Genomic DNA, 26,909 nt, shown 5'->3' with positions numbered 1-26,909 from the left:
AACATCATTTATAAAATCGACATCTATTCTATTATGCAAATCAGTCTTCAACAACTTCATTACAGAAAAACATCGTTCAACAGTTGTGATTACAACAGTAAAAACCAAAAAGCCGGTAGCTGGCATAAAAAAGTCAGCATAAAGGGGTTCGCCAGTATCAAAAAGTCAATGGCAGCGTCGACAGTGGGTGGGGCTAAGGCAAGACTGACGTATGAAGGATTTTTTTTTTTTTTCTGTAATGTGCAATGTGCGCTGCTTTCCTTCATCCGATTTTATCAAACAAACAATATGGATTGGGCATTTGGGCTTCTTTTTTTCATTTTACCAATTTTGAGATTAAATATGGGCTTAAATTTTTGGACTATCAAACATACATTTTAGGCTACTTTAAACATTTAGTTTGAGCTATTTTGTGTTTTGATTTATTTGTTAGGAGTAACCTATAATTTTTTCGGGGGTAGCACCGTAATTAGAAAAAATCCAAAAAATATATATATAGTTTTTGACATTTGGACGAAATTTGAGGGGTAAGACGACTCCCATGCGGACCACATTGAGTTTCAAGGCCCATATTTGGAAGGCTAGCAGGTGATCCCTTTAGAGTGATCAGTATGGGTCTCGTTGAGACTCATTGTGGCTGAGGCGGACACCAAAAACGGTGTTGCATCTCGTTGTACACCGCCCTCGGTTCTCGTCATGGGGCTTCTCGTTGCTACGAAGATCGGATGCAACGAGCTTAAGTTCATGAAAATTTTGAACTTTTAAAAATATTCAAAATCATCATTGTTTACAAATTGTTTCCAAAATAAGATTCATATAAGAGAAATCCCAAAATCATGAAATAAAAACATGAGGAGGTGCACGATCACGCCTTCACCTTCCCACGATCCTGAGAAGTACTTGAAACATAATCCAACAACTGTAAGCCCAAAGTTTAGTGAGTTTCCCCCAAAATACCAATATAGCAAATAACACAATATAATAACAACATGCAATGGTTCCACAACTTTACAGACTGGATTACCCCTGAGCCCACAACATAAGTCTGGATTGCCTCACAGGCCCACAACTTATGTCTGGCTTGCTCCTCGGCCTGGTCAGTCAACTGATTGAATACTGCTAAGCCCTCAATATGAGTCTGGCATGCCCTGCTCGGCCCTCAACTCGTATCTGGAATGCTCATGAGTCCTCAGTATGAGTCTGACATGCTCTCCCTAGCCCACAACTCATATCTGGCATACTCTAGGGTTTGTTGGCTACATCACAAAGCAATACAACTTCAACCCAACCCACACGATATGTCGACATATAACAAATAGTATCGTAAATAGATAAATAGGCAATTCACAGGTAGTCCTACAGATCTACTAGACTAGTATAGCAAGACTAACATGCATAACTATAACATACTCAACATATCATCAATATCAGGTTATCAAACCAATGGGTCGACCTTGGTGTCTTCGACCTGAAAATATAATGAGGAAGACTCACCTCACAAGTAGCTGAACTGATCTAACTCCGAATCTTAGCTCCCGACTCAAAGCCTACAACCATCATGACCAACCCATCAAAACCTCAAAATACCCAAAGTGCCATCAAAAGTCAAACTTGGTTAACCATGGTCAAAGTCAAAGTCAACAGTCAAGGTCAAGAGTCCATGTTGACCCAACTCATCGAGTGCACATACCAACTCATCAAGTTCCTTTAGTACTCAGAGAAACGGGGAAAACCCAAGCCAACTCGTCGAGTTATCAAGACAACTCGTCGAGTTCCTACAGTATCCAGAAAAGCGGTAAAACCCGAGCCAACTCGTCGAGTTGTCAGGACAACTCGTCGAGTTTTCCCAGATTAACTCATTCAGTCCTTTTTCATCCCTTTTGACGCTCAAGAATGTGAATCTAGAACCCCAAAAGCTGAAAAACCACGTAAAGTTGCTAACTTTACGTCCATGCATAGCACAAACAGGCTAAAACACTTAAAAAGGCTTATTAAGGGACTAGGAACATGAAGGAAGCCTAGATCTAGATAAAGTTTGAAACTTTAAACCCAAGGAGGCCACAAAATGTCTAAATCTGAAGTTATAACTTCATGACATGCTCAAACCAAGAACAAACCCAAAAATAAGCCAATATGACGATAAACTTTCAAGGAATGAGATCTAAGCTATAGATAAGCTATCACACCCCCAAACCAAGGATGACGGAAACGTCCGGGGGTGGAGGACTTCATGTACAGTATCACAACAACGTGTATAATAGTGCTCAAAGTAAATACAACCCTCATAAATATAATTGAAAAAGTTACACCAAAATATATGTTTACATGTTTCAAAATCAATTACATTATGATGACAAAAATAAATTGTTGACGGTTTAACGTCCCATCCTCAAGGCGCTGAAGTTTTCCTGTTTCACTGATTTCCTGATAATACAAGTAGTTTTGAAAAAGTGTCAACAATTAAGTTGGTGAGTTCATAAGAGTTTTGTTTGAAGTAGAAACCATTTTCCTTGTAAAATCGATATTGTTTGATTTCCAGAAAATCCAATATTTTCTTAGTTAAGTATGAATAGAATATTTCTATATGATGCGTTAATAAATCCTAAAATGTCCCGTAGATTTCCCCTATAATCGTCCAGCGTATATAAGTTATATAAGATTTAATTTAGATAAAACGTTGAATATAGTGGGTCTGCCCTAGGTCCACAACCTAACGAGGAACAGGAGATGGGGCGGGCCCCACCAATTCTAAGCCAATCAAGACTAAATTCTTATATGACTCAAGCATATATGCTCAACGATTATGGTTGAAGTCTAATAATTCTAGATGAAATATAGTTTTAATATCAAAATAACTATTCTCTGTGAACCCGGTACTTTGGAATGTACCCCATTCATATGAAAACCTAGTACTTTGGAATGTACCCCATTTAAATGAAGACCCGTTACTTTTCCTCAAAATGTGAAATGTAAGTTTCTATGTTATGAATTAGTGCATCCTAGAATTCCCTATAGATTCCTTCTATAATTTCCTTGTGTATATAAGTTATATAAAATTAAAGTTAGATAAAACGTCGAATGTAATGGGTCTGCCCTAGGTTCACAACCCAACGAGGAACAGGAGATGAGGGCGGAACCACAAATTCTAAGCCAATCACGACTAGGTTCTATATAACTCTAGCATATACACTTAGAAATTATAGCTGAAAACTAACAATGCAAAATTGAATGTGGACTTAAATCCAAAAAAACGGAACCAATCCTAGTGTAGTGTACGAAATAGTAATAGTGGCCGCGAACATAAACTATACATATCTGTAACACCCCGTTTATAAAATAAATAAATAAATGTATAGAAGCCCTAAAATGAATAAATAATTGGGCGATGCGTTAGTTTCGAGGAGTTTAAAGTCATAATTACAGAAGTCAGGGTGCGTTTGGTAATAAATGGATTTAAGTTGAAAAGATTTGAAGGCTTAAGGGACTTATTGGTAATATAGGGATCTATTATGAAAGGAATTTATGGGATCAGGGTTTAAAAGGTAAATTTTGGATTGATGCTGAAAATTATATGGGGAGGAGGGACCAAAAGTGTATTTTTGGCAGTGTAGTTTGGTTTGGAGTTACGGGATATATCCGATCCCTCATCCTCTCGTCAAAGGAGTGCAGCCAAAGGACCCAAACCCTAGATCACGATTTCCACAGCCGCCACTACCCTTATGACTCCCCAGCCGTCGCTTCCCCTTCTCCTCGTTTTTCCGATCAACTCCGAGACGCCCGTCGACTGCCGTTAGCCGCCAATGCTTTGCCGCCGATTCAGGCTGTCAACCGGCACATCGTCACTCTGATGGGCGACTCCGGTGAGGACCTAGAGAGAAGGTCCATTTTCTTGCTGTTGCTGCTAATGTCGTTCATGGTGGAGTTCTTTCTCGGACCCTCGGTGCTACCCCACAGTCGCGTCCGCCGCCACTCACGCGCTTCTTCTCCGCTGCTCTGGTCAACAGTCACTCCAAGGGAGTTTGAGGTGTGTGTTTCATCCATGTAACGCAAGTATGTGTGTATCCGGTGCTGCTGTTACTAGTCTTATGGTTGCGTGGGTTTTCTGTCGAAGGGTAGCTGTAAAAGAACCACCATGGCAGTCGGCCATGGTGGCTGCTGCCGTCATCCTCGCCGCCTGCCGCCACAAGAAGTCTAATGGGTGTGTTTCACGGGTTTTGCTCAAGTGTTGCGGGTTCGGTGTTGCTTAGATAGTAGAGGTGTGCTTTTTGGCCGGAAACCATGGAAAAACCACCATGGTTGCCAACCATGGTGGCTGCCACCCTCTACCACCACCGGTCACCACTAGAGTGGCTGTGTGTGTGTTAGTTAGTGAGTGTGTAATTGTGGATTAAAAACTGTAATTGTAACTAGCAAATTGAATAATAAAAGAAACACAAAACCACCACCGTAAGGTGGTGGCCGCTGCCGTGAGCCGCCATGGACCACCACTACCCGAGGTGGTAGTGGGTGGTGTCCCACAAGCAAAACCCTAATGGGCTTAGAGATTTATTTTGGGCCTATTGGGCCACCTTTGGATGAGGAACCCTAATTAGGGTTTAGAAAACCCTAATTATGAGTATTGGGCCTTAGACTTATTGGGCCACTTGTGGGCCGTTGCGTTTGGATTGTGAATTAAGCCCAAATTATTCCATGCCATTTATCTAGTAGATTAAAGGACTTAATGGATTAAGTCCTTAATGGGCTAATTGAGAAAATACTAATATTTGAGAGATTATCAGCATACACACGAGAATTATTTAATAAGTGAAATATTAAATAACAATCATTGGCATAAATTAATCTAAGCAATAATGGACTTAATGGACTAAGTCCTTAGTAGGTTAAGCCCTTAATGGGTTAAGTGAGAAACACTTAACCCTAGTTATCATTTGATGTGAAACCCTAATTTCACTTGGGCTTTGTGTTGGGCCATCCGAGAATAATCAAATGGACTAGAGTAATTAGTTGGGCTTTAGGGTAAGACTCATATGAAGGATTGGGCCCAATTTGGAAAATTGGGCCATAGATGGGCCATAGTTGGGGCCTAGATGGTTGTAAGATATTGGGCCCTAGAATGATACATGTTGGACTGGACTGATCAATTGGGCCTTAAGGGATGTCCATGTAGAGGTTTGGGCCCAATTTGGAAAATTGGGCCATATGTTGGGCTTTGATCCCTAGTTGACTTTGGGCCTATGGATTGGGCCTTGGGCTTGGGTAAGCCAAGCTAGGGGTAATGTAGTAATTATCCAAAGCATGTATTTTTAGTTATGTGTTAGTACCCAATTATTAAGTGGGTGTTATTTGGTGTTGACAGTTCGGGAATCTGTCAGCCAGCAGCTGGGGTGGAGTCTGCGGAACTTCAGCAGTGTGGGATTGTGTCTACGGGACTTCAGCAGTGTGAGGTGAGTTTCCTTCCAGTAGGAACGGGTCTACGGCCACAATGCCGGCCCGTTTATTTAGTAGTAGTTCCGGACTTCAGTCCGATGCAGTAGTTCAGTATGCTTAATGTCTCTGTGATTCAAGCATGTTTATGTGTTATATGTTCCGGACTTCAGTCCGATGCAGTATGCAGTATATGTGTTTATACTATTGATATGTGTTATGCTATGCTATGATCAGTCAGTTCCGGACCTCGGTCCGATGCAGGGGACAAGGTCCCAGTTAGTCCGGGCTTCGGCCCGATGCAGTTTTCCGGACTTTGATCCGATGCAGGGGACATGGTCCCAGTTAGCCCGGGCTTCGGTCCGATGCAGTTTCCGGACTTCGGTCCGATGCAGGGGAGAAGGTCCCAGTTAGTCCGGGCTTCGGTCCGATGCAGTTTCCGGACTTCGGTCCGATGTAGGGGGCAAGGCCCCAGTTATTCCGGGCTTCGGCCCGATGTAGTTCCGGACTTCGGTCCGATGCAGGGGACATGGTCCCAGTTAGTCCGGGTTTCGGCCCGATGCAGTGGGCAAGGCCCAGTATGTGTTTGCATGTTATTGTATGGTATGTGGTAGTTTGGGGGAGCTCACTAAGCTTCGTGCTTACGATTTTCAGTTTTGGTTTTAGGTACTCAGTTTTTAAAAGAGGAGCTCGGGAAGATTGCAGTGCACACACCATTTGTTCAGCCTGGGATGTTTATACTTTGATATATTTGACAGTTGTTAAGATATTTTGAGATACATTCTTTACGATTCTTATATGACATTTGATGAATATGGTTTTATTACTAATTTAAAACGAAATTTTCAGACTGTGTTTTTGGGATGTTTCAAGTTGGTATCAGAGCCTTGGTTTGAGGGATTCGGGCGCACTTCCGAGTGTGTCTGAACTCAAACTAAGGAAGGGGTATAAAGTTTTCATGAGAAAAACCATGATTACAAAAGAATTTGAGAAAAGAAAACAATTTTAGAAAAATTATAAAGATAAGAGTTTTAGAAAAAGCGAAAAGAGTTTTGAAAAGAGAAAAAGGGTGTGGTGCATGCAATCAGCCGAGCTCAAGTAAGTACTCCCAAATTACCCATACAAGTTTATGATCATTAGTTTCAGTTTCAGTTTTAGTTCCAGTTTCAGTTTCAGTTTCAGTAGAACAGCATGCTAGTTAGGGCTAAGGATCTAGGGAGGATGCCTTATGTGCCTGTTATATGTGTACCATCTTATTGAGAATTTCACACTAGTATTGAGTAGACAGTAGTAGGATAGCCTGTGTAGGTTATGCCTGGTAGTATGAGCTTAGCATTGTATGCTAGTACAATCTCTTGTTATGAGAACAGTTTTGCCTGAGTATGTTTCCTTTATCCGAATGTTGTTTGCTTTGTGCTTTGTGGGACTCTGAGTGATGGGAGTTAGCCATTAGGTGAATACATCACATCACATGTGATCAGGGTTGAATAATCTCAGAGTGCTGGATTTGGCCCTACTGCGCAACTCTTGTTTGAGTCTAATCGTTGTAGGGACGAGACTTTTACTCGAAGGATTATCTGAGCCTCATTGCATGTGATGGCATTCAGGTGGTGGCTAATTGGCATTACAAGGAGGCCTTCAGCAGCTAAGGACTGGTTTTGGTGGAGTCAGAAGTTCCCTAGGGAAAGCCTAGGAAGGTAGTAGCAGAGATCAGTAGCAGTAGAGTGACTTGGTGGAGTCGAGGCAGTTCTTGAGGAAAGTACGGATAGATGTGGAAGGTAGTATGGGCCCGTACTACTAAAAGCATAGGATCCGTACTCGAATCAAGGAAGGCTGAGATGAATCCAGGGAACTTGTAGTGTGTGAGATCCCTCGAGATTGGGTGAGTATTGTGATGTTAGTGATGGCATGTTGCCGAGTATAGTGACGCTACGTGGTAGACCAGATGGTAGTTCTGGTGTCGACAGGGGATTAGGCTCGGACTCTGGAGCCGGGCAGATTGATGATCAGATGAGAGAGTTCATTTCATTTGAGAATTTTGCGCAGTATCACTGACCAGACTCCTGTGATCCTCAGTGTGATCAAGGAGGGCATTATGGAGATTGTGATGAGAGGCCGAGTGCATTCTGCACTGAGATAGCAGTCATGATAGAGACCCGTACGTTGATGTTTCGGGAATTCACAGTTTGTGAGGCTCCAGATTGTCATGGGGGTTAGGGACCCCATTGTTAGCGGCAGATGGTTGGCAGATGTTGCCAACACTTTTCGTACCAGACGTTGTCTCTAAAGGAGACAAGATCTGACTTACTTCCTATTTCCTGAGGAATAGAGCATGAGATTGATAGGAAGAGGTTGGTAGTGAGTTGAGGGATGATGTGGTTGATGCTATGTCATGGGATGACTTCCAGACCAGATTCTGGGCAGAGTGTGCCCAGGCGATTGAGGCGCAGCAGTTGGCACAATGGTTGTTAGATCTCCACCAGAAGACTGAGACTGTGGCAGAGACCACTGCCAAGTCTCGGGAAAGAGCTTATATGGTACCACAGTATGCAGCAGATGAGGAAATGAAGAAGGTAAGTTATCAGAACATACTGTAGAATGATAGCAGGGAGATTGTGAGTATCTCGGGGTGCAAGACCCTGAATGATATGACTTCTAGAGCTCGAGAGCGGGATATGGACTTGGAGCACATTGGTAAGAGGGAACCAAATCAGTTGCTTATAGTGAGGGGTCTCGGGAGGAGACCGTAGATTTCAGATTAGCTTTCGAGAGTCCAGTAGGACTAGATTCGGTGTAGCACTTGCGGGAGTAGGGGGTACAGCGTCATCTTGGTTTATTCCAAGACTGAGGAGTAGCACGAGAAGCACCTGAGGGAGGTGCTAGAGACTTTGAGGAGGGAGAGAATTTTCGCAAGGTTCTCTAATTGTGAGTTCTGGTTGCACGGGGTGCAATTTCTTGGGCACCTTGTCAATCAGAAGGATATTCTAGTCGATCCGGCCAAGATAGAGGCCGTGATGCAGAGGAGAATTCCGAGGTCCCCAACTGAGATTTGGAGTTTCCTGGGTCTAGCATGTTATTACCGGAGATTTATTTGGATTTTTAGAAGTTGTGTGATCTTCTGGATTAGCTAGTGTTGAAACACTAGCAATGGTAAGTGTGGTTTCTAGCAGATTGGTCATGGGTGGTGAAAAGGATTGGGAATTCTTCCAGTTTTGTGTGTTGTAGGGAATTAGCTGAATCAAAGTAAGGGAGAATCGCCCAAAAATTCAGAAGCAGGAGCAGTTTTGAGACTAGGATAAGTTTCGCATCTTTATTGGGAAGGAAGATAGCCCAAGCGGTTGTATGGTTTGAGGATAATGTGAGATGGGAGTTCGGAAAAGCTTGCCAATAAGGAGATCGCGTTCCCGTGATGTTACTAGCCAGCCTTAGGGAATCAGGTTTGGGATTCTAGTAAGGACACAAGTTCACCTGAGTGCGGGGAAAGCGCGTGTTTGATCCAGTATTAGAGTGTTGTAAGCCTGCGAGTGTAGCCGTAGCATTCACTAGCAGTCAGATAGTATTAGAGTGTTGTAAGTCTGCGGGTGTAGCCGTAGCATTCACTAGCAGTCAGATAGTATCAGAGTGTTGTAAGTCTGCGGGTGTAGCCGTAGCATTCACTAGCAGTCAAATAGTATCAGAGTGTTGTAAGTCCGTGAGTGTAGCCGTAGCATTCACTAGCAGCCAGATAGTACTAGAATGACGTGAGTCTGTGGATGTAGCCACAGCCTTTACTAGGTTGGTAGATAGTGTGAGTGCGTTGTTAGGACGCGGGAAGAACAGTAGCACCCACCAGTTCGGGTGTAGCAGTGAGGAAATGGAAATCCACGGATTGGATTTCGTAATTTCCCAGACGGATTAGACTTGGTTAAGCCAGTGATAAGACTGTAGAAGCGACACTATAGAGATGAGAGCAAGGAAGCAGTGGACTGCTTAAGGTCATTTATGACATAAGGCTATAATTGGTGATGTAGCAATCGCGTTTAGCTTTGGGTTTGGTGACTTCAGGATTCGACGTATGGACTCGATCAGTTACATCAGAAAGTTATTAGAGCCCCAGTGGCTTGGTAACTAGCGGTAGCTAGTTCAGAGAAGAATTTCGCTCAGAAATTGTGTGAGGCGACTAAGTAGGGAGTCCTTTGGCTCCGCAGTTGGGCTGGAACCCGATATTTCAGACGATTGGCGGAAAATTAAGACCAGGTAGATCTCGGTAGATGCTGGGAAGCAGCCATGTGTCAGGCAGTTCAGTGTTCAGATAGTTCAGTGTTTCGGATAGTTCAGTGTTCAGGCGGTTCAGTGTTCAGGCGGTTCAGTGTTTCGGGCAGTTCAGTGTTCAGGTAGTTCAGTGTTTCAGACAGTTAGTGTTTCAGGCAGTTCTGTGTTTTCAGGAAGATCAGGGATTCAAACCATCTCGAGACATCAGAATCCAGAGGAAGTAAATGTGAGCTTGTTGCGAGGGATTAGTTCGCCTGCAGATGTTAGGGCTTTGTGATAATTGGTCACAGCTACCCTGAGAAGGTTAGGGTGTGCCCAGGATGGTGACCATGTTACTTGAGTAGTTAGTGTGTAAGGGATGATAAGGAGTGATTTCGAGGACGAAATCTAATTTAAGTGGGGGAGAGTTGTAACACCCCGTTTTTTAAATAAATAAATAAATGTATAGAAGCCCTAAAATGAATAAATAATTGGGTGATGCGTTAGTTTCGAGGAGTTTAAAGTCATAATTACAGAAGTCAGGGTGTGTTTGGTAATAAATGGATTTAAGTTGAAAAGATTTGAAGGCTTAAGGGACTTATTGGTAATATAGGGATCTATTATGAAAGGAATTTATGGGATCAGGGTTTAAAAGGTAAATTTTGGATTGATGCTGAAAATTATATGGGGAGGAGGGACCAAAAGTGTATTTTTGGCAGTGTAGTTTGGTTTGGAGTTACGGGATATATCCGATCCCTCATCCTCTCGTCAAAGGAGTGCAGCCAAAGGACCCAAACCCTAGATCACGATTTCCACAGCCGCCACTACCCTTATGACTCCCCAGCCGTCGCTTCCCCTTCTCCTCGTTTTTCCGATCAACTCCGAGACGCCCGTCGACTGCCGTTAGCCGCCAATGCTTTGCTGCCGATTCAGGCTGTCAACTGGCACATCGTCACTCTGATGGCCGATGCCGGTGAGGACCTAGAGAGAAGGTCCCTTTTCTTGCTGTTGCTGCTAATGTCGTTCATGGTGGAGTTCTTTCTCGGACCCTCGGTGCTACCCCACAGTCGCGTCCGCCGCCACTCACGCGCTTCTTCTCCGCTGCTCTGGTCAACAGTCACTCCAAGGGAGTTTGAGGTGTGTGTTTCATCCATGTAACGCAAGTATGTGTGTATCCGGTGTTGGTGTTACTAGTCTTATGGTTGCGTGGGTTTTCTGTCGAAGGGTAGCTGTGAAAGAACCACCATGGCAGTCGGCCATGGTGGCTGCTACCGTCATCCTCGCCGCCTGCCGCCACAAGAAGTCTAATGGGCGTGTTTCACGGGTTTAGCTCAAGTGTTGCGGGTTCGGTGTTGCTTAGATAGTAGAGGTGTGCTTTTTGGTCGGAAACCATGGAAAAACCACCATGGTTGCCAACCATGGTGGCTGCCACCCTCTACCACCACCGGCCACCACTAGAGTGGCTGTGTGTGTGTGTGTTAGTTAGTGAGTGTGTAATTGTGGATTAAAAACCGTAATTGTAACTAGCAAATTGAATAATAAAAGAAACATAAAACCACCACCGTAAGGTGGTGGCCGCCGCCGTGAGCCGCCATGGACCACCACTACCCGAGGTGGTAGTGGGTGGTGTCCCACAAGCAAAACCCTAATGGGCTTAGAGATTTATTTTGGGCCTATTGGGCCATGTTTGGATGAGGAACCCTAATTAGGGTTTAGAAAACCCTAATTATGAGTATTGGGCCTTAGACTTATTGGGCCACTTGTGGGCCGTTGCGTTTGGATTGTGAATTAAGCCCAATTATTCCATGCCATTTATCTAGTAGATTAAAGGACTTAATGGATTAAGTCCTTAATGGGCTAATTGAGAAAATACTAATATTTGAGAGATTATCAGCATACACACGAGAATTATTTAATAAGTGAAATATTAAATAACAATCATTGGCATAAATTAATCTAAGCAATAATGGACTTAATAGACTAAGTCCTTAGTGGGTTAAGCCCTTAATGGGTTAAGTGAGAAACACTTAACCCTAGTTATCATTTGATGTGAAACCCTAATTTCACTTGGGCTTTGTGTTGGGCCATCCGAGAATAATCAAATGGACTAGAGTAATTAGTTGGGCTTTAGGGTAAGGCTCATATGAAGGATTGGGCCCAATTTGGAAAATTGGGCCATAGATGGGCCATAGTTGGGGCCTAGATGGTTGTAAGATATTGGGCCCTAGAATGATACATGTTGGACTGAACTTATCAATTGGGCCTTAAGGGATGTCCATGTAGAGGCTTGGGCCCAATTTGGAAAATTGGGCCATATGTTGGGCTTTGATCCCTAGTTGACTTTGGGCCTATGGATTGGGCCTTGGGCTTGGGTAAGCCAAGCTAGGGGTAATGTAGTAATTATCCAAAGCATGTATTTTTAGTTATGTGTTAGTACCCAATTATTAAGTGGGTGTTATTTGGTGTTGACAGTTCGGGAATCTGTCAGCCAGCAGCTGGGGTGGAGTCTGCGGGACTTCAGCAGTGTGGGATTGTGTCTACGGGACTTCGGCAGTGTGAGGTGAGTTTCCTTCCAGTAGGAACGGGTCTACGGCCACAATGCCGGCCCATTTAGTTAGCAGTAGTTCCGGACTTCAGTCCGATGCGGTAGTTCAGTATGCTTGATGTCTCTGTGATTCAAGCATGTTTATGTGTTATATGTTCCGGACTTCAGTCTGATGCAGTATGCAGTATATGTGTTTATACTATTGATATGTGTTATGCTATACTATGATCAGTCAGTTCCAGACCTCGGTCCGATGCAGGGGACAAGGTCCCAGTTAGTCCGGGCTTCGGCCCGATGTAGTTTTCCGATCTTCGGTCCGATGCAGGGGACATGGTCCCAGTTAGTCCGGGCTTCGGTCCAATGCAGTTTCCGGACTTCGGTCTGATGCAGGGGACAAGGTCCCAGTTAGTCCGGGCTTCGGTCCGATGCAGTTTCCGGACTTCGGTCCGATGCAGGGGGCAAGGCCCCAGTTATTCCGGGCTTCGGCCCGATGTAGTTCCGGACTTCGGTCCGATGCAGGGGACATGGTCCCAGTTAGTCCGGGTTTCGGCCCGATGCAGTTTCCGGACTTTGGTACGATGCAGTGGGCAAGGCCCAGTATGTGTTTGCATGTTATTGTATGGTATGTGGTAGTTTGGGGTAGCTCACTAAGCTTCGTGCTTACGATTTTCAGTTTTGGTTTCAGGTACTCAGTTTTTAAAAGAGGAGCTCGGGAAGATTGCAGTGCACACGCCATTTGTTCAGCCTGGGATGTTTATACTTTGATATATTTGACAGTTGTTAAGATATTTTGAGATACATTCTTTACAATTCTTATATGACATTTGATGAATATGGTTTTATTACTAATTTAAAATGAAATTTTCAGACTGTATTTTTGGGATGTTTCAATATCATAGTTCATCGGATAGTGATAGTGACTAGTGAACATGAACTATGCATATTATAGTTTACCATAAGTGGTGGTGATGGTGAATATAACCTATACATATCATAGTTTATCAAATAGCGATAGTGGTAGTGAACACGAACTATGCATATTATAGCTTATCAAAAGTGGTGGTGATGGTGAATATAAACTATACATATCATAGTTCATCAAATAGCGATAGTGGTAGTGAACATGAACTATGCATATTATAGCTTATCAAAAGTGGTGGTGATGGTGAATTCCTTTCTTGTAATTAAGTTCGTAGTGTAGATGAAACATAAACTATACCTATTATAGTTTATCACTTTGTTTGTAATATATATATATGCCATACTATACCGATTTATAACTAGCGTGTTCGTTTGTGGGGGTATAATGGGCTTAACTATACTTATTATAGTTTATCATAATTATTCATAGTGGTAATAACCCTTTTGTATGTGTAATACCTTTAATAATGTGTTTATTATGTAAATGTACCCTAAACTATACCTATTATAGTTTATTAAATATTTGTTTGGGTAGTGAGCATAAGCTATACTTGTCATAGTTTACCAATGTTTGTATTTTTAATGGATATAGCCTTGTAATACCATTTATATATTTACCGTACTTATGGAGGTAAGAATCCATTTGTTTTCTGATGTATGTCTATATAATAAGACAAGATGACATATATGGTAATAACATATCATCACATGAAGGTACACACCTTGCTTAACAAGTTACAAGGTGTAAATGTAATTGAAAACATTTTTCTAGTATTTCCATTTCTATTCTGTTTTTAAAAAATTCATAGAAAAATAATTAAAGGTGCAAATCAGAATCCGTAAATTCTGAGAGTTTGGGAAATGAGTCTAGTTTGTTCATAATTTTTATTATAAATTTTAATGACCTCTTACTTGTGTGAAAAAGTCCATAATCACATACTGGTCCGGATTGATGTTTGAAATGATAGGTAGTTTTGTAAAAATCACCATAAATTGTAGAAAAATCGTATGGAGATGTGCAAGTAGTCATTTTAAAGCTAAGAACTGGAACTACTTACACCTAAAACAGTTTTGAAAACAAAAATGTTTAAGTTGTCCAAAATAGTCCGTGAATGGAGTTGAACTTTTCTGATGAAGGCTGTTAGAAAAGTTTAGTTATGTTCTTGGTGTTTTAACTTGTATTCCCCCCCTAAAAACTTGAGAAAACATGAAAATGTAGGGGTATGAACTCACCTTGAGTGATTTCAGTAGATGGATGATGGAGAAGAGAAGTGTTTAACTCAAGAACACTTTTGAAGATTGATTGAAGATTCGAAAATCTAACATAAATATGATGGAGTTTGTGTAAGATATCTATGATTTGAGTAAAAAGGAGTGAAATAATCTTTTGGAGAATGAATATACTTAACAAAAGTGAGAGAAAACTTGGAAGGAGGCCCTTGAATCTCGAATTTTTGGTAAGAGGATTGAGAGAGAAGAAAGTGTTCAATCTTTGATGAAATGGAAGCAAGTGAGTGAGAATGAGGAGAGAGGATGAATGTCCAGCTCTAAGAACATGGGAATAACTTGTGAGAGAGGTAAAAAGTACAAGGAAGTGACAAGGTATGGTGGGGAGGAGTGTGGGTTGGTCATGGAGTGGGTATGGAGTTGCTTGTGTCATAAAATAAAAGAAGGTCAACACTCTACCTTTGTACTTCACCCACTCTCTTTTGGATAAGATTTTATCCTTAAGAACGTGATAAATCATTAATTAAAGGGTCTTATAAAATATGTTAAAATAAAGTTTGGGTGAAAATCCCGTGTTAAAACAATTAAAAACGGGCCTAAAACGCAAAATTAGACAAAAACCGGGAGAAAAGAAGCTTCCCAACGAGACCTCTCGGTCCTGGCCGAGGTTCGGTCCTCCTGAGGTTGGGTCCGAAGCGAGGAGAGGCAACAAGGAAGCGAAGGGCTCGGTCCGAAGTCATCAGAAGCAAACTGGACCGAAGTGAACAATACCTTCGGGTTCGGTTCCAGGAGCCTTCGGGTTCGGGTGTGTAGGCGAGGTTCGGGCCCGAGAGGACCCTTCGGGTTCGGTTCAGTAGCCTTCGGCTCAGAAGGGTTCGGTCCCTAAGAGGGGTTTCGGGTCCTTAAGCCCTTTTTGTCCGTTTTTGCACCGTTTTAAGCCGTTGTTGACCCGGTTAAGGGTCGGAATGACCCGAATGACTCCAAAAAGTTACGGAAACTTTTGAGAGAGATTTGGGAGAGATTTCACATTCTTGGAGAGATTTGACATTCTTGGAGAGATTTCTCATACAAAGAGATATTTGGGAGAGATTTGACATACTTAGAGAGATTTGGGAGAGATTTGACCTTCGTGGAGAGATTTGGGAGAGATTTGACATTCTTGGAGAGATTTCTCATACAAAGAGATATTTGGGAGAGATTTCACATTCTTGGAGAGATTTCTCATACAAAGAGATATTTGGGAGAGATTTGACATTCTTGGAGAGATTTCTCATACAAAGAGATATTTGGGAGAGATTTGACATACTTAGAGAAAGATAGAGTGAAAACGACTAAGAGTGGTTTCATGTGTGACAATTGTGAGTGTTTGGCTCCGCAACGCAAGGTCCGTGAACCCCGTTAAGCCTTGTTTAAGGATCTTACACACTCCCGATAAGTATGCAACATTGATTTATCGGTTTGGCTCGTCACTCACCACAGTTTTAGGTTAAGGGGATCTAGATGTACGTACTTTTCGATTTATGATCTCTCATTAGATTAGCGAGTTGTTTAGTAAATACATAACGTAAGCCCTAGTACACAAGGGTTAGTTGGGTTGACCGGCTTGACTTGTTGACTTTATTTGACTTTGAATTGACCAGAATTTGACGGTTGTCACATAAGCAAGGTGTCAACTTTATACCTCCAAATGACTACAACAATAGAGAAGATCCTGAATCTATAGCCTTCTTTCCACACAACCACTTCAACCTTCAAGCGTATTCAAAAGAACACCAAGAAAACACTTCTTCAAGCTCACACACACACACTCAGATATGGAAGAGAAATCACGAGACTAGGGTTTCTAGATAGGGTAGGCGGGTAAGGAGGCCACCCAAAGGGTATAAGGCCTTTAAATAGGGTGCAACACCCTAGAAATTAGGGTTTCATATTCAGCCACCAACTCGTCGAGTTGGTCTACAAAGATCCGCGACCCGCTAAACCCGGTGAGGAAACTCACCTCGAACTGCTGAATCACACGAATAAATCTTTGGCTGCTGGTCTGACAAATACTTGAGCTATCAATACCAAATAACATCCGATTAATAATTTGATTCCATTCCATAACCATCAATCCATAATTAGGGTAAAAAGATCATTTTACCCCTTAGCTAGTTTGGTCCAAGACTAAGGCCCAAACCTACAATCCAAAAGGCCCAATTACCAAATAATCTTACAAGGCCCAAACATGGCCCAATTTTCCAAATTGGCCCCAAATCCCTTCCATGGCCTTAACCCAAGGCCCAAAAATATTCATAGCCCAAAACACTTGAATTCAGATGGCCCAACAAAACCCTAAACATCTAGTCCCAGATCGAAGACCAAAAGATCTGAGGCCCACTCTGCTGAGTACGCGAGGCGTACTCAGCTCGTATGCGTAGTGTACTTGCCTTAGGTCTTGTACACTAAGCATACCTTCTTGTATGGCCAGCGTACCCTCGCATTCATCCATCTTCTATTTCCAGCTCTTAATCCTTTAAGACATCACTCCACAACTTAGATCTTACTCCTTGGGCTGGTTTATCACGTAAAGTTGCTAACTTTAAGTGCATGCATGGCTTAATGAAGCTCTTAAGGCTCAAAAGAACTTATTAGATTACTTAATGCATGCATGAGGCCATAAACACCATAAAGTTGTTAACTTTATGTCTAAGAAACTCATAATATGTTCAGATCTAAAAGAATAAGCCCAAAAAACAACTTAACCCATCAAGCTAACCCATAAGGAACCAAAAGCATAACAAACCAAGACATGAAGAAATCTAAGCAAGGAGAAGACAAGGTATAAACTTGATACCTCAAAAGACTTGAAAAATGAGTGATGATTCTGGATCTCTAAGCTTGCCACTAAGCAATGCACCTTCAACCTTCTTCAATCCCTTCAAAATGAGCAATATAAGCACCAACTTCTTCTCAAAAGCTCAAGGACACCACAATGGAGGCTAAGGGGCGAGATTTAGGATTTTAGGGCAATGAAGGCTAATAAAGAGGCCAACCCTAAGACTTAAGGACCTTAAATAGGGTGCAACACCCTAAAATTAGGGTTTCATTAACCTCCACGTACGCTAAGCGTAAACCTCGTATGCCCAACGTACGAGGCCTCAGTCCCGCGATCCATCCAACTTAGTATGCTAAGCGTACCACGTGGTACGCCCCGCGTACCGGTTTTACAACTAGTACGTTAAGCGTACCCAATGGTACGACTCGCGTACTACTTCAAGGACCAAAAGCAATAAATAAATAAATACAAAGGGGCTAAAAGGAACATACCAAAATCCAAGTGTTACATATTGGCATCATATATCAATTTCCCGCAACCTTCGTTTCTTTTTTAATGTTGGTAACTAATTTCTTATTTTTTCTAAATATCTTCTATATGATCAATTCCCTATGTGCAATAATTTGTTTGTACTTTTTGACGTCTCCATGGACTTCTTCTACACTCCACATACAAGTTGACATTTTATCAAATATCATTTATTGGAAATTCTCCACAATAAAAGTCCTTATGACGAGACTAACGTCATGAAATGGATTTAGGATCGAGCGATTACATTCACCATTTCTTATCAACGTCATCCTACTTTGGTAGCTTGCTAAAGATGATGAAGAAACCATTCGGAAAATAGAAGAATTAAATTTGCTTCTTTAGGACTAGAAAATGAAAAGGAAAAACCACGCGAACACTTCGTAGGTACCACCTAACACAACATTTAACACATTTGTGAGCTTTAAAATAACATATACACGTTAATCATTTGTGTTTCTCACGAGGTTATTTTTTGAAGTGTTTGCTTCCCATGCAAACCAAGAATAACATGTGTAATACACAAGAATATATTTTAAGTTTCGTTCTCATGTATTTGTTTGTATTGTATCTCATCATTAATGCAAACCGCAAATCATCAAGGAGAGTTCACGTGGGACATTTTTTGAGTAAATATAGCGTTGAATGAATATTATTGATTAACCAAATTTACACACACATTTTTTCTTGATCACGACATGATGGTACATATGTTCAAAACTTGTAGAATAACTAGTAACAAAGGAATATGTCAATAAACCACTTTTCGTCCATTTTCTCATACTTCAGTTTCCAAGGTTCTTCTTTATCGTGCATATCTACTTCGTCGAGCCCAACTTTTGATTCCAACAAAGTATCATCGACTCTACAACATGCCTATTTCTATCCTCGCCCTTAGAGATATGTGAAAACATGTTGAAAGAACATTAGGATGCGTTTGATTGTGAAAAACTGTTTTCATTTTCCAAGAAAAGGTTTTCAAAAAATAGAGTTGAGTTTTTATTTTCATTTTTCAATGAAAATTTTAAAAAACGCATTTGGTTTGAATCGGTGGAGTTTCATTTTTAATCTTAGAAATTTAGAAAACTTTGGAGAATCGTAAAAACCACTTTTCTAATTTACATACAATTTGGAAAAATGTAAATTTTCGTTTTCTTAGAAAACTTTGGAAAAACGAATGAACCAAACACATTTTTAAAATTTCCGTTTTTCTTGAAAAATTTTCCTAGAAAACTATAAAATTTTCCACAACCAAACACTCTTAGGTGTTGCAAAAATGAAAGACGATATAACTATATTTATCTGAATTCCCAAAATTGTTCTCAAAATATCCCTTAAGAGGACGGAGTCATGGCCAACAAAGGGGGAGGAGTTACCACTGGTATCTCCAAGACACTACTCCCTCCTCAGTTAATTGAAAATGATGGGTTGTTTACGTGGTTTCACTAAGCCTCTCTCTCTCTCTTCATGTAAGATTTATATTTTAGTTGTTTTGTATTTTTTTTTTTCATTTAGTGGGTTGACTGAGTTAAAAAAGATACCATTTCCATGTATTGGAAGAGAGAGAGAGAGAGAAAAAGAAAAAAATGATATAAAACTGATATGACAATAGGTTGAATGAATTAGAAGAAAATAACTCTCTCTCCGTCACACCAAAAGAAGCAAACCCCACCACATCAATTGCTCTCTCAAACACGCCAAGTAACTCTCTCAAACGAAGATTAAAAAAATTGCTAGAAAAATATCAAAATATAATGTTAATGTTTTTCTTTTTGGTAATATGCATATGAAATTATTAATGAATGAATATACATGTATCTTTAATCCATATATTTAATCTATTCTATTTGTAGTTCATGTATCAAGATAACCACATAATATAATTCATTTATAAACTTTTAACCAAGCAACAATGACAAGCACTAAAAGGAAAAACACATTACTTCTAAACATAAACCATTACACAAATGAAAACACATTCATGTCCTCCAAACATTACAAACACAAACACAAACACAAACACAAACACAAACACAAACACACAGAGGTTCTCACAACAATACAACATAGTACTTATTAACCTCTGACTTATTGACCCCACACAACTACTACCTCACCCCATTCACTCACCTAACATTCGGTGAACAAACACACCAGCATTTCTCAGACCATTATAAAGACTCATACAGTCTTTACAATAACCACTTCTACAATCAACACCATCATCACATCTCAAAAACAGCTCATCAACATGACAAATGGCACCACTTTCAAACAACTCAAACAATACCTTCAATTGGGCCACTTCTGAATTCATCGAAAGAACAACAAAGTCTCCATCTTTTGCTGTTTCTTTAAACCAGTCAATGAATTCAAACTCTTCTTCATGCAATGGAGCTTCAAGATAATCAGCAGACATCAAACTAGGAATTGTTTTATCTTCTTCAGTAAGACCCGGGTGGTATACGAATGTGACACCAGGTTTTTTCACATGGGAGATGAGAGCAGATATGTCGTGATCAACCACATAAACATTGAAAGAATCGGGATGGATTGGGTAATGTGGGTCGAATTTGTGTCCCCCCATGTTGATGTTAATCAGCCTGTTTCTTGATGAAATGTTTACGAGTTTGGGTAAGTATGAAAGATTTGGATCAGAAAGAGGCTCGATGTATTGAATCAAAGGATTGTTTTTTGAGATAGATGGGCATTCGGAAGGAAGCTTGTAGTTTTCAAAGAAGGTGACACTGTCTAATTGTTTCTTGAACACGATTAGGGTGAAGGGATCTATCCCACAAACGTGAAGAATCTCGGAAGATCTTAAGAGTAATGAAATTGGAGTTGCAGATCTTACTAAATTGAGCATACGGAAGGTGGAGGAGCCTACGAGCATGGCGCCAACACCACCAGGGCGTAATACGCGTTCGATTTCTAGTACAAGAAGAGCTGGAACGGAGACCCTGTTTAGGGTTCTAGAGAACACAAAGTCGAAAGAATTGGAATCGAAGTCTAGTTTGTGTTGGAATTGTTTCTGTAGAAGGGATAGAAGAGGGTTCCTGTGAACACCAAGTGCATTGGAGAATCCGAGTTCTCGCAATGTGAAAGCGACTGAATCTGCTCCATCTCCCACACATAAGGAATTTGCTTCCATGTTTAGCATTTCCTTGTTCATCAGCTCTTTGATCACACTAACAGTCAGATTCATTCCATCCACACACGGAATGGAGACTTTATCAGAGGATTTGAGTTGTGTGTTCGCGATTGAACCGATGTTTAACGAACATTTATCGAAATTTAGCAGGATTGGCTCGTTTGTTCGAATCTCGTTGGTGATATGAGTGAGTGAGAGAAGAACCATGGCTAACACGAAGAACATGGCCCTGAGAATCAAACGCCAGGCTAGAGTCCCTCGTAGGATCTGCCATTTCAGAAGCTTGAAATCCATTTCAGAATTTCGCAATTCAACAGTGTTTGTTGACAATCGTAACAGATTGGACTAAAAACGTTTGTAACTTGTAAACTCTAGAGATTCAAGAGTAGAAATTGAAATTGAACAACCGAAGTTTAAAAAAAGAACAAATCTAGCGAGTGCAAAACCTGGAGGAGGTGTGATTTCCACCCACGAGTAATACTATAGATTTTTGTAACCCTAACCAAGCCCTCACCGGAATTCTCCTCCCCATTCTCGTCTCGAACCAGGTTTGATCCATTCTGCACCTTACATGATTTGGAAATCGAGATTATTGCATAAGAGAAACGAAATTACAACTTACAAGCGTAGTGGATTGGAACTATAGAGAAGAAAGATGGATCTGGATTCTGATGCTTTGGAATGAGTGAGAGAGTTTGAGTTTGAGTGAATTATGTAAAGGGAGCGAAGGGAAGGTTCCTTTCAACGAGTTTGATTGGACCCCATTGATATATGCATGTGACTCTGTTAAATGATTTGTGAGTCGACTCGGTATGACTCGAATCAACAGATATTTTCATTTTCACCCCTCATCTTAGATTTCGGGGTTAGTTTCACCCTCAAGTTTCACCCCCAAAGCCTCAACAATGGTTTTCATAAAAAAATATATCTAAAACTTTAAATATTGCTCATATTTGAAAATGTTATCATCATAAAAAGTTGGTTGTATTCATGTGGAAGTGATGCTTTTATCATTTATTGTCAATGAAGATACACATATTTATGATTTATTTAATTATGGTTGGGGAAACACATAAATATTATTATATTTAATTATTATATTTCAGTTTTGTCATTAGAATCAATTAAGTTTTGTTATTTTTACATTGATCGTTATAATTTGTTATAGCATGTTAAAAATGTTATAATATAAAACTTTTTAAAGATTTAATAGTTTCAATAGAATACGTAGTATCAAAATTTTCACTAAAACTCTTTAATTTAGTAAAATTATGTATTGTAAATTTTTTGAACTAATATAACGGATTAGATTGGTTGGACATAGAAAATATTATCAGTTTTGAACGATTTTTATTGACAATACTAAAATATAACAATTAAACGACAAAAATATTAAAAAATATACTGATCTTGATATATTTTATTTTTTATCTTTTAAATAAATACAACTAAACAAAAGATTCAAAAGTACATAATTTTATTAAATTAAAGAGGAAAATCCAAGACACCTCATAACTCATAAGCCATGTAAGTAGACTACTAATTAACATGTTTATCAATGTTACTTTGGATATATGAATATAACGTTGACACGTTTACGATTAATATTAAAGCACGACGATAAATCATGAAAAAAACGAGATCGTCGTCTTATATTTTATAAAAAGTAATCGGTGTTTATTGCAAGGTATATTTAAGGGTGCCCTTCATGTGAGAAGGTAGTAGTGCTAATTTTGATTTAACATCTTTCTTTTAACTTGTATTTGTGTAGTATCTTTAGCACTAAAAATATATGTACAAGTTTAGTTAACTTTATGCAAATAAGTGTAATTTTGAAAACCAAAAGAATTGTAGGCTAGCGATATCAAATGTATTATAGATGTTCATTCTGCAAGTGGTCAATGGTTAACTCTCATAATAGACAACATATATAGATTTATGAATAGGATTATTTGGTGGATGAGTTAGTCGTTCTAAAAAAAATAAAATTAATGTTAAATGGTGTTTAAGAAAGTTTACAATAAATAAATAAGGTCATATATGAAAGTGGGTATTGAGGTTCATGTATTAAACTACATTATTTACATTGATATTAAAATGTTAATTTCAAAAACAGTTTTACATAAATTTAAAATGTAATTATTTGAGACAAGATATAAAAACAGTCAATATATTTTGTATTTGTTATAGAAAAGGACAAATACATCAAGGTTACGTTCATTCAAAAAAATCATGATATTATTGTTGACCTTTAAAAATAAATAAAAATACCGGTTTTGGATGCTTTGCAGATTACGTCGATTACGTAGTTGTTTTTGGCGTATATTATCACCCACAAATCAGGCAGTCTTGCCTATATTTGTTGTTGCTGGTTTAGAAATTGTATAAAATAATTCAAATTTATCTTTCTTTTTTTTTTATCGGTAAACTATTTTTTATCCGGTTACATGTATAAAAGTCTTATTATTTTGATTCAGTTTATAAAAAAACCCTAAATATTTATTTTACTTCAACTCTTTTACTCTTTCATAAAAAATTTGAAAATTTCTTAGTTCTAAAAAATTGCATTGTTCTAACGATTTGTTAAACTTACATGACTATTTTCTATGATGTAAATATAAAAGGACATTGTCATCTTTCATATTATTTCGAGACCAAGTTCATCATTGTATCACTTGACAGTATAAAATCACAATGTTATATATTGGTATGACATTTAAAACACAATTTTATTTTAAACCGTTAGACGCAAAGATTTCTATAGATGATGACTTGATGTATTAAAATACCTATTTATGACAATGTTATATATTGGTATGACATTTAAAACACAATTTTATTTTAAACCGTTAGATGCAAAGATTTCTATAGATGATGACTTGATGTATTAAAATACCTATTTATGACACGTAGGTAAAACACCTTTTGACTTATTTGGGTTGTAGCTCATCTATATAGTTTGATTTGTTACAATTCATCGAAGCCCAATTTCAAGCTCTAAATCAAATTAATTTTGTTATCTAGTTGTTCTCGTTTCAACATCAAATTGATTCACTTCTTCATATTAAATACAAACTTCATGATATTTATATAATATTTATTGTAAATTTTAATTCGGTTTGTGATTCATTTTTAGTTTTTTGGATTATCTTGTTGGAAGACTTGATCAATTAAATTTTTTTCTCGATTTTACTACGCACGATCTCACCTAACCTATTATTGTATTGATTGGTTTTTCATCAGTCAATAGTTTCTTATATGAACATAACTATTGGTTTTCCGTTAACCTACTGTTAAATAGATTGTAATAAGGTGTTCAATATATAATTTGAATATTTTATAATACTTGTAACATAAATTTGCGTGAGAAATGGATTATATAGACGATGATGAGTTCAAAATGAGGTTAATGTCATTGTTTTGTTGCAAGTAATTAGTTGTAGAGGACTCTCATCATTATTTTTATAGAGCTTAATGACGTTTATTTCTATTCATAACTTGACCCAAGAAATTTTCAGATTTTTAGTGAAATAGTAAAAAAGTTGAAGTAAAAAAAAATTAGGATTTTTTCATAAACTAGGCCAAAAAATAGGAATTTTCTAGAGGTAACCTGGTAAAAAATATTTTACCAGTAGAAAATTGTTGATTTAAAAAAAAAAAATATCTGGTATCCAAGACTATTTTGTTAACAAAATAAGATTTAGGATTTTTTGTAAAGTTGGCCAAAATATTATGACTTTTCTAAAGATTTAACTTAGGTTAATTAGTTTCTTAAGAAGCATAAACTTCTTTGTTACTGAAACTACCGTCGAAAATGAGTTTTTCTTCTAGTAGTGTAACTCCTAAATTTTTTATGCAACCCTATATTTTCTTCATGGGTCATGCCAAAATATAATGTCATGCAATGATGCATGAATGAAGCATACATGTTGAATGGATTTAGCTTTTTCTAGTAAGGGCTCCAAGGAAACCACTGTGATACATACAAAAGGAAGAAAAAAAGATATATCATAGCATCATTTTCATGTCCCAAAGGCTTTATTTTTTCTCAAATCAAACACACATGTCCCCAACATTCCATTGTGCCTTAGGTAAAGACTATAGACCACCATCAAAGAAGTATCTTTGTTAGATGACCTTTTATGCATCTTTTCTATAAGCTTTTAATAGTGTTTTTACCGTATTTTATGCATATGTTTCTACATTAGTGTAAATAATGGTCAGGTCATTTTTTTCACTAGAATGCTCGTATTGCTCATGTTTTGATGTCTTTTCAAGTATTTTGAATAGGATCAATATATAATAAGCTTTTGGAAGCAACTTGGAGCATATTTAGAGCTAAACCACATGAGGAATTCGGAAGTTGGATTAAAGTAGCTAAGACTGGAGAATTCAAGTCCAAAAAATTTAGGATGCTAGAAAATTACAATAAAATAAATTTTCTTTAAATTGATTAATTAGTTATGTAAAAATATGGTATTTTTAAAAAGGGGAAATTGGTCAAATTAGTAATTTGGCGATTATAATGGAATAAATTGCTAATTATGCTATGAACACAATCTAAAAAAAAAAAAAAAAAAAAAAAAAAAAAAACTATGAGTTTAAGGTGCATGTGGTGGAAATATTGAAGTAAATGTTTGATAATAAGTGAAATATGGAAGTTTCACAAAATGGTAAGTGTCATACTTTGGAGCCAGAGAAATCTAGTCTAAAGCCGTGATAATTGTAATGTAAAATTTCCAATATGTATGTGATTTGTGTTACATGTTCACTACTCATGAGTATGATTTTTATATAGGGGCAGAACTAGGAATTTCTATAAAGGGTAGTACATATTTAATTTCCCGATAAAACATAAAGTGTAATACTATAGATAGTTTCTTAACTATTTGATTACTTCATAAAAAATAGCGGTTTTAGGTGTAAGGGAATTTTGGGAAACTTACCATATTTTCAACAATTTTATTAGTATAAGGAGTCTTTTAGGTTGGTATAAATAAGGGCACATATGTTATATGTTTTTTAATTAGGTCGTTTCCTTCAGTTATCAATGAAGGTTACAAATCAAGCAATTTAGTCGTTTTCTATTTATTCTTCACTTCCTATGTTCTCATTTTGTTCTTGTGATCGAAGTAAGCCTCCAACAGTTGCAAACTTACACTTCTTACTACATGTTATATTCGTTATTTCTTCCTACTTTACCTTGGTCCACAAGGTGAAACTACAAGTCAACCCCTATCATTAAAATTGACATTGAAAGCAGCGCCTCTAATTTAAATTAACACACTCAAAATCTATAATTTTCAAACTTAACTAGGAAGCCACAACTGGCTTCCTAATATTGATTATTTGATGTGGTTTTCCTATATGATCCTAATGATAGATTACAATAATGAATCTAACAAGAAAATGTAATCCACATAGAAATAAATAGATGATATACAAGTTAAATCCAACTCTTTATAGTTGACCATGGATTTGTTTTCCTAAATTTATAAGTTGACGGTCACCATTTTTGCAGACATGAGATACGTGCTTCTTCAGAACTACTTGTACAACTATATTATAAGCATATAACTGCATGAACCACAAACTATACTAATAAAGTATGACAACCGATAATAACATTGATCTTGCAATTGAATTCTTTATGAATAGATGATGATTAGTTGACAATGATTAGGTCCTAAAAATGGAATCTTGAAGGAGTCAATCTAGTCTCTATATTCCAATAAATATTAGCCTTTTTTGGTTCGAATACCAAAAGTATAAAAAATAATAAATTACCTACATTTTTTACACGACTAGTTGTATGGCATGCATATAATCAGAACTTAACCTAAGTATTGGTTAATTGGGCAAATTAATAGGAAGTTATGTTTCTAGGCAATAAATTTGAGAAAAAGAACAAGTATCTTGGGGCTAATTGATAGGAAATTATGTGTATTGTAGTAAATTTGATGAGAAAACTGATAACAAGCCATCTCACTTTAGGGATTTGGAAATCCCTAAAAACGATTGATCAAACGCACATTAAAATCAAAATAGCCAAATTGAAACGATGT

General features: G+C 38.4%; 1 protein-coding gene across 1 annotated transcript; it reads right to left on the bottom strand.

The window, feature by feature from the left end:
* Window positions 1–19,616: 19,616 nt before the first annotated feature.
* Window positions 19,617–21,573, bottom strand: LOC111897811 (uncharacterized). Its single transcript, XM_023893757.3, has one exon. The coding sequence runs from the start codon at window positions 21,136–21,138 to the stop codon at window positions 19,816–19,818; it is 1,323 nt and encodes a 440-aa protein (XP_023749525.1). The 5' UTR covers window positions 21,139–21,573; the 3' UTR covers window positions 19,617–19,815.
* Window positions 21,574–26,909: the final 5,336 nt, after the last annotated feature.

This window comes from Lactuca sativa, chromosome 6, assembly GCF_002870075.4.
Source record: "Lactuca sativa cultivar Salinas chromosome 6, Lsat_Salinas_v11, whole genome shotgun sequence".
Classification (NCBI taxonomy): domain Eukaryota; kingdom Viridiplantae; phylum Streptophyta; class Magnoliopsida; order Asterales; family Asteraceae; genus Lactuca; species Lactuca sativa.
Note: the sequence above shows the minus strand (reverse complement) of the source record. Positions and strands in the feature narration are given on the sequence as shown.

Excerpts from the sequence above, each read along its gene's own strand:
- LOC111897811 (XM_023893757.3), bottom strand. The coding sequence starts at position 21,138 with ATGGATTTCAAGCTTCTGAAATGGCAGATCCTACGAGGGACTCTAGCC.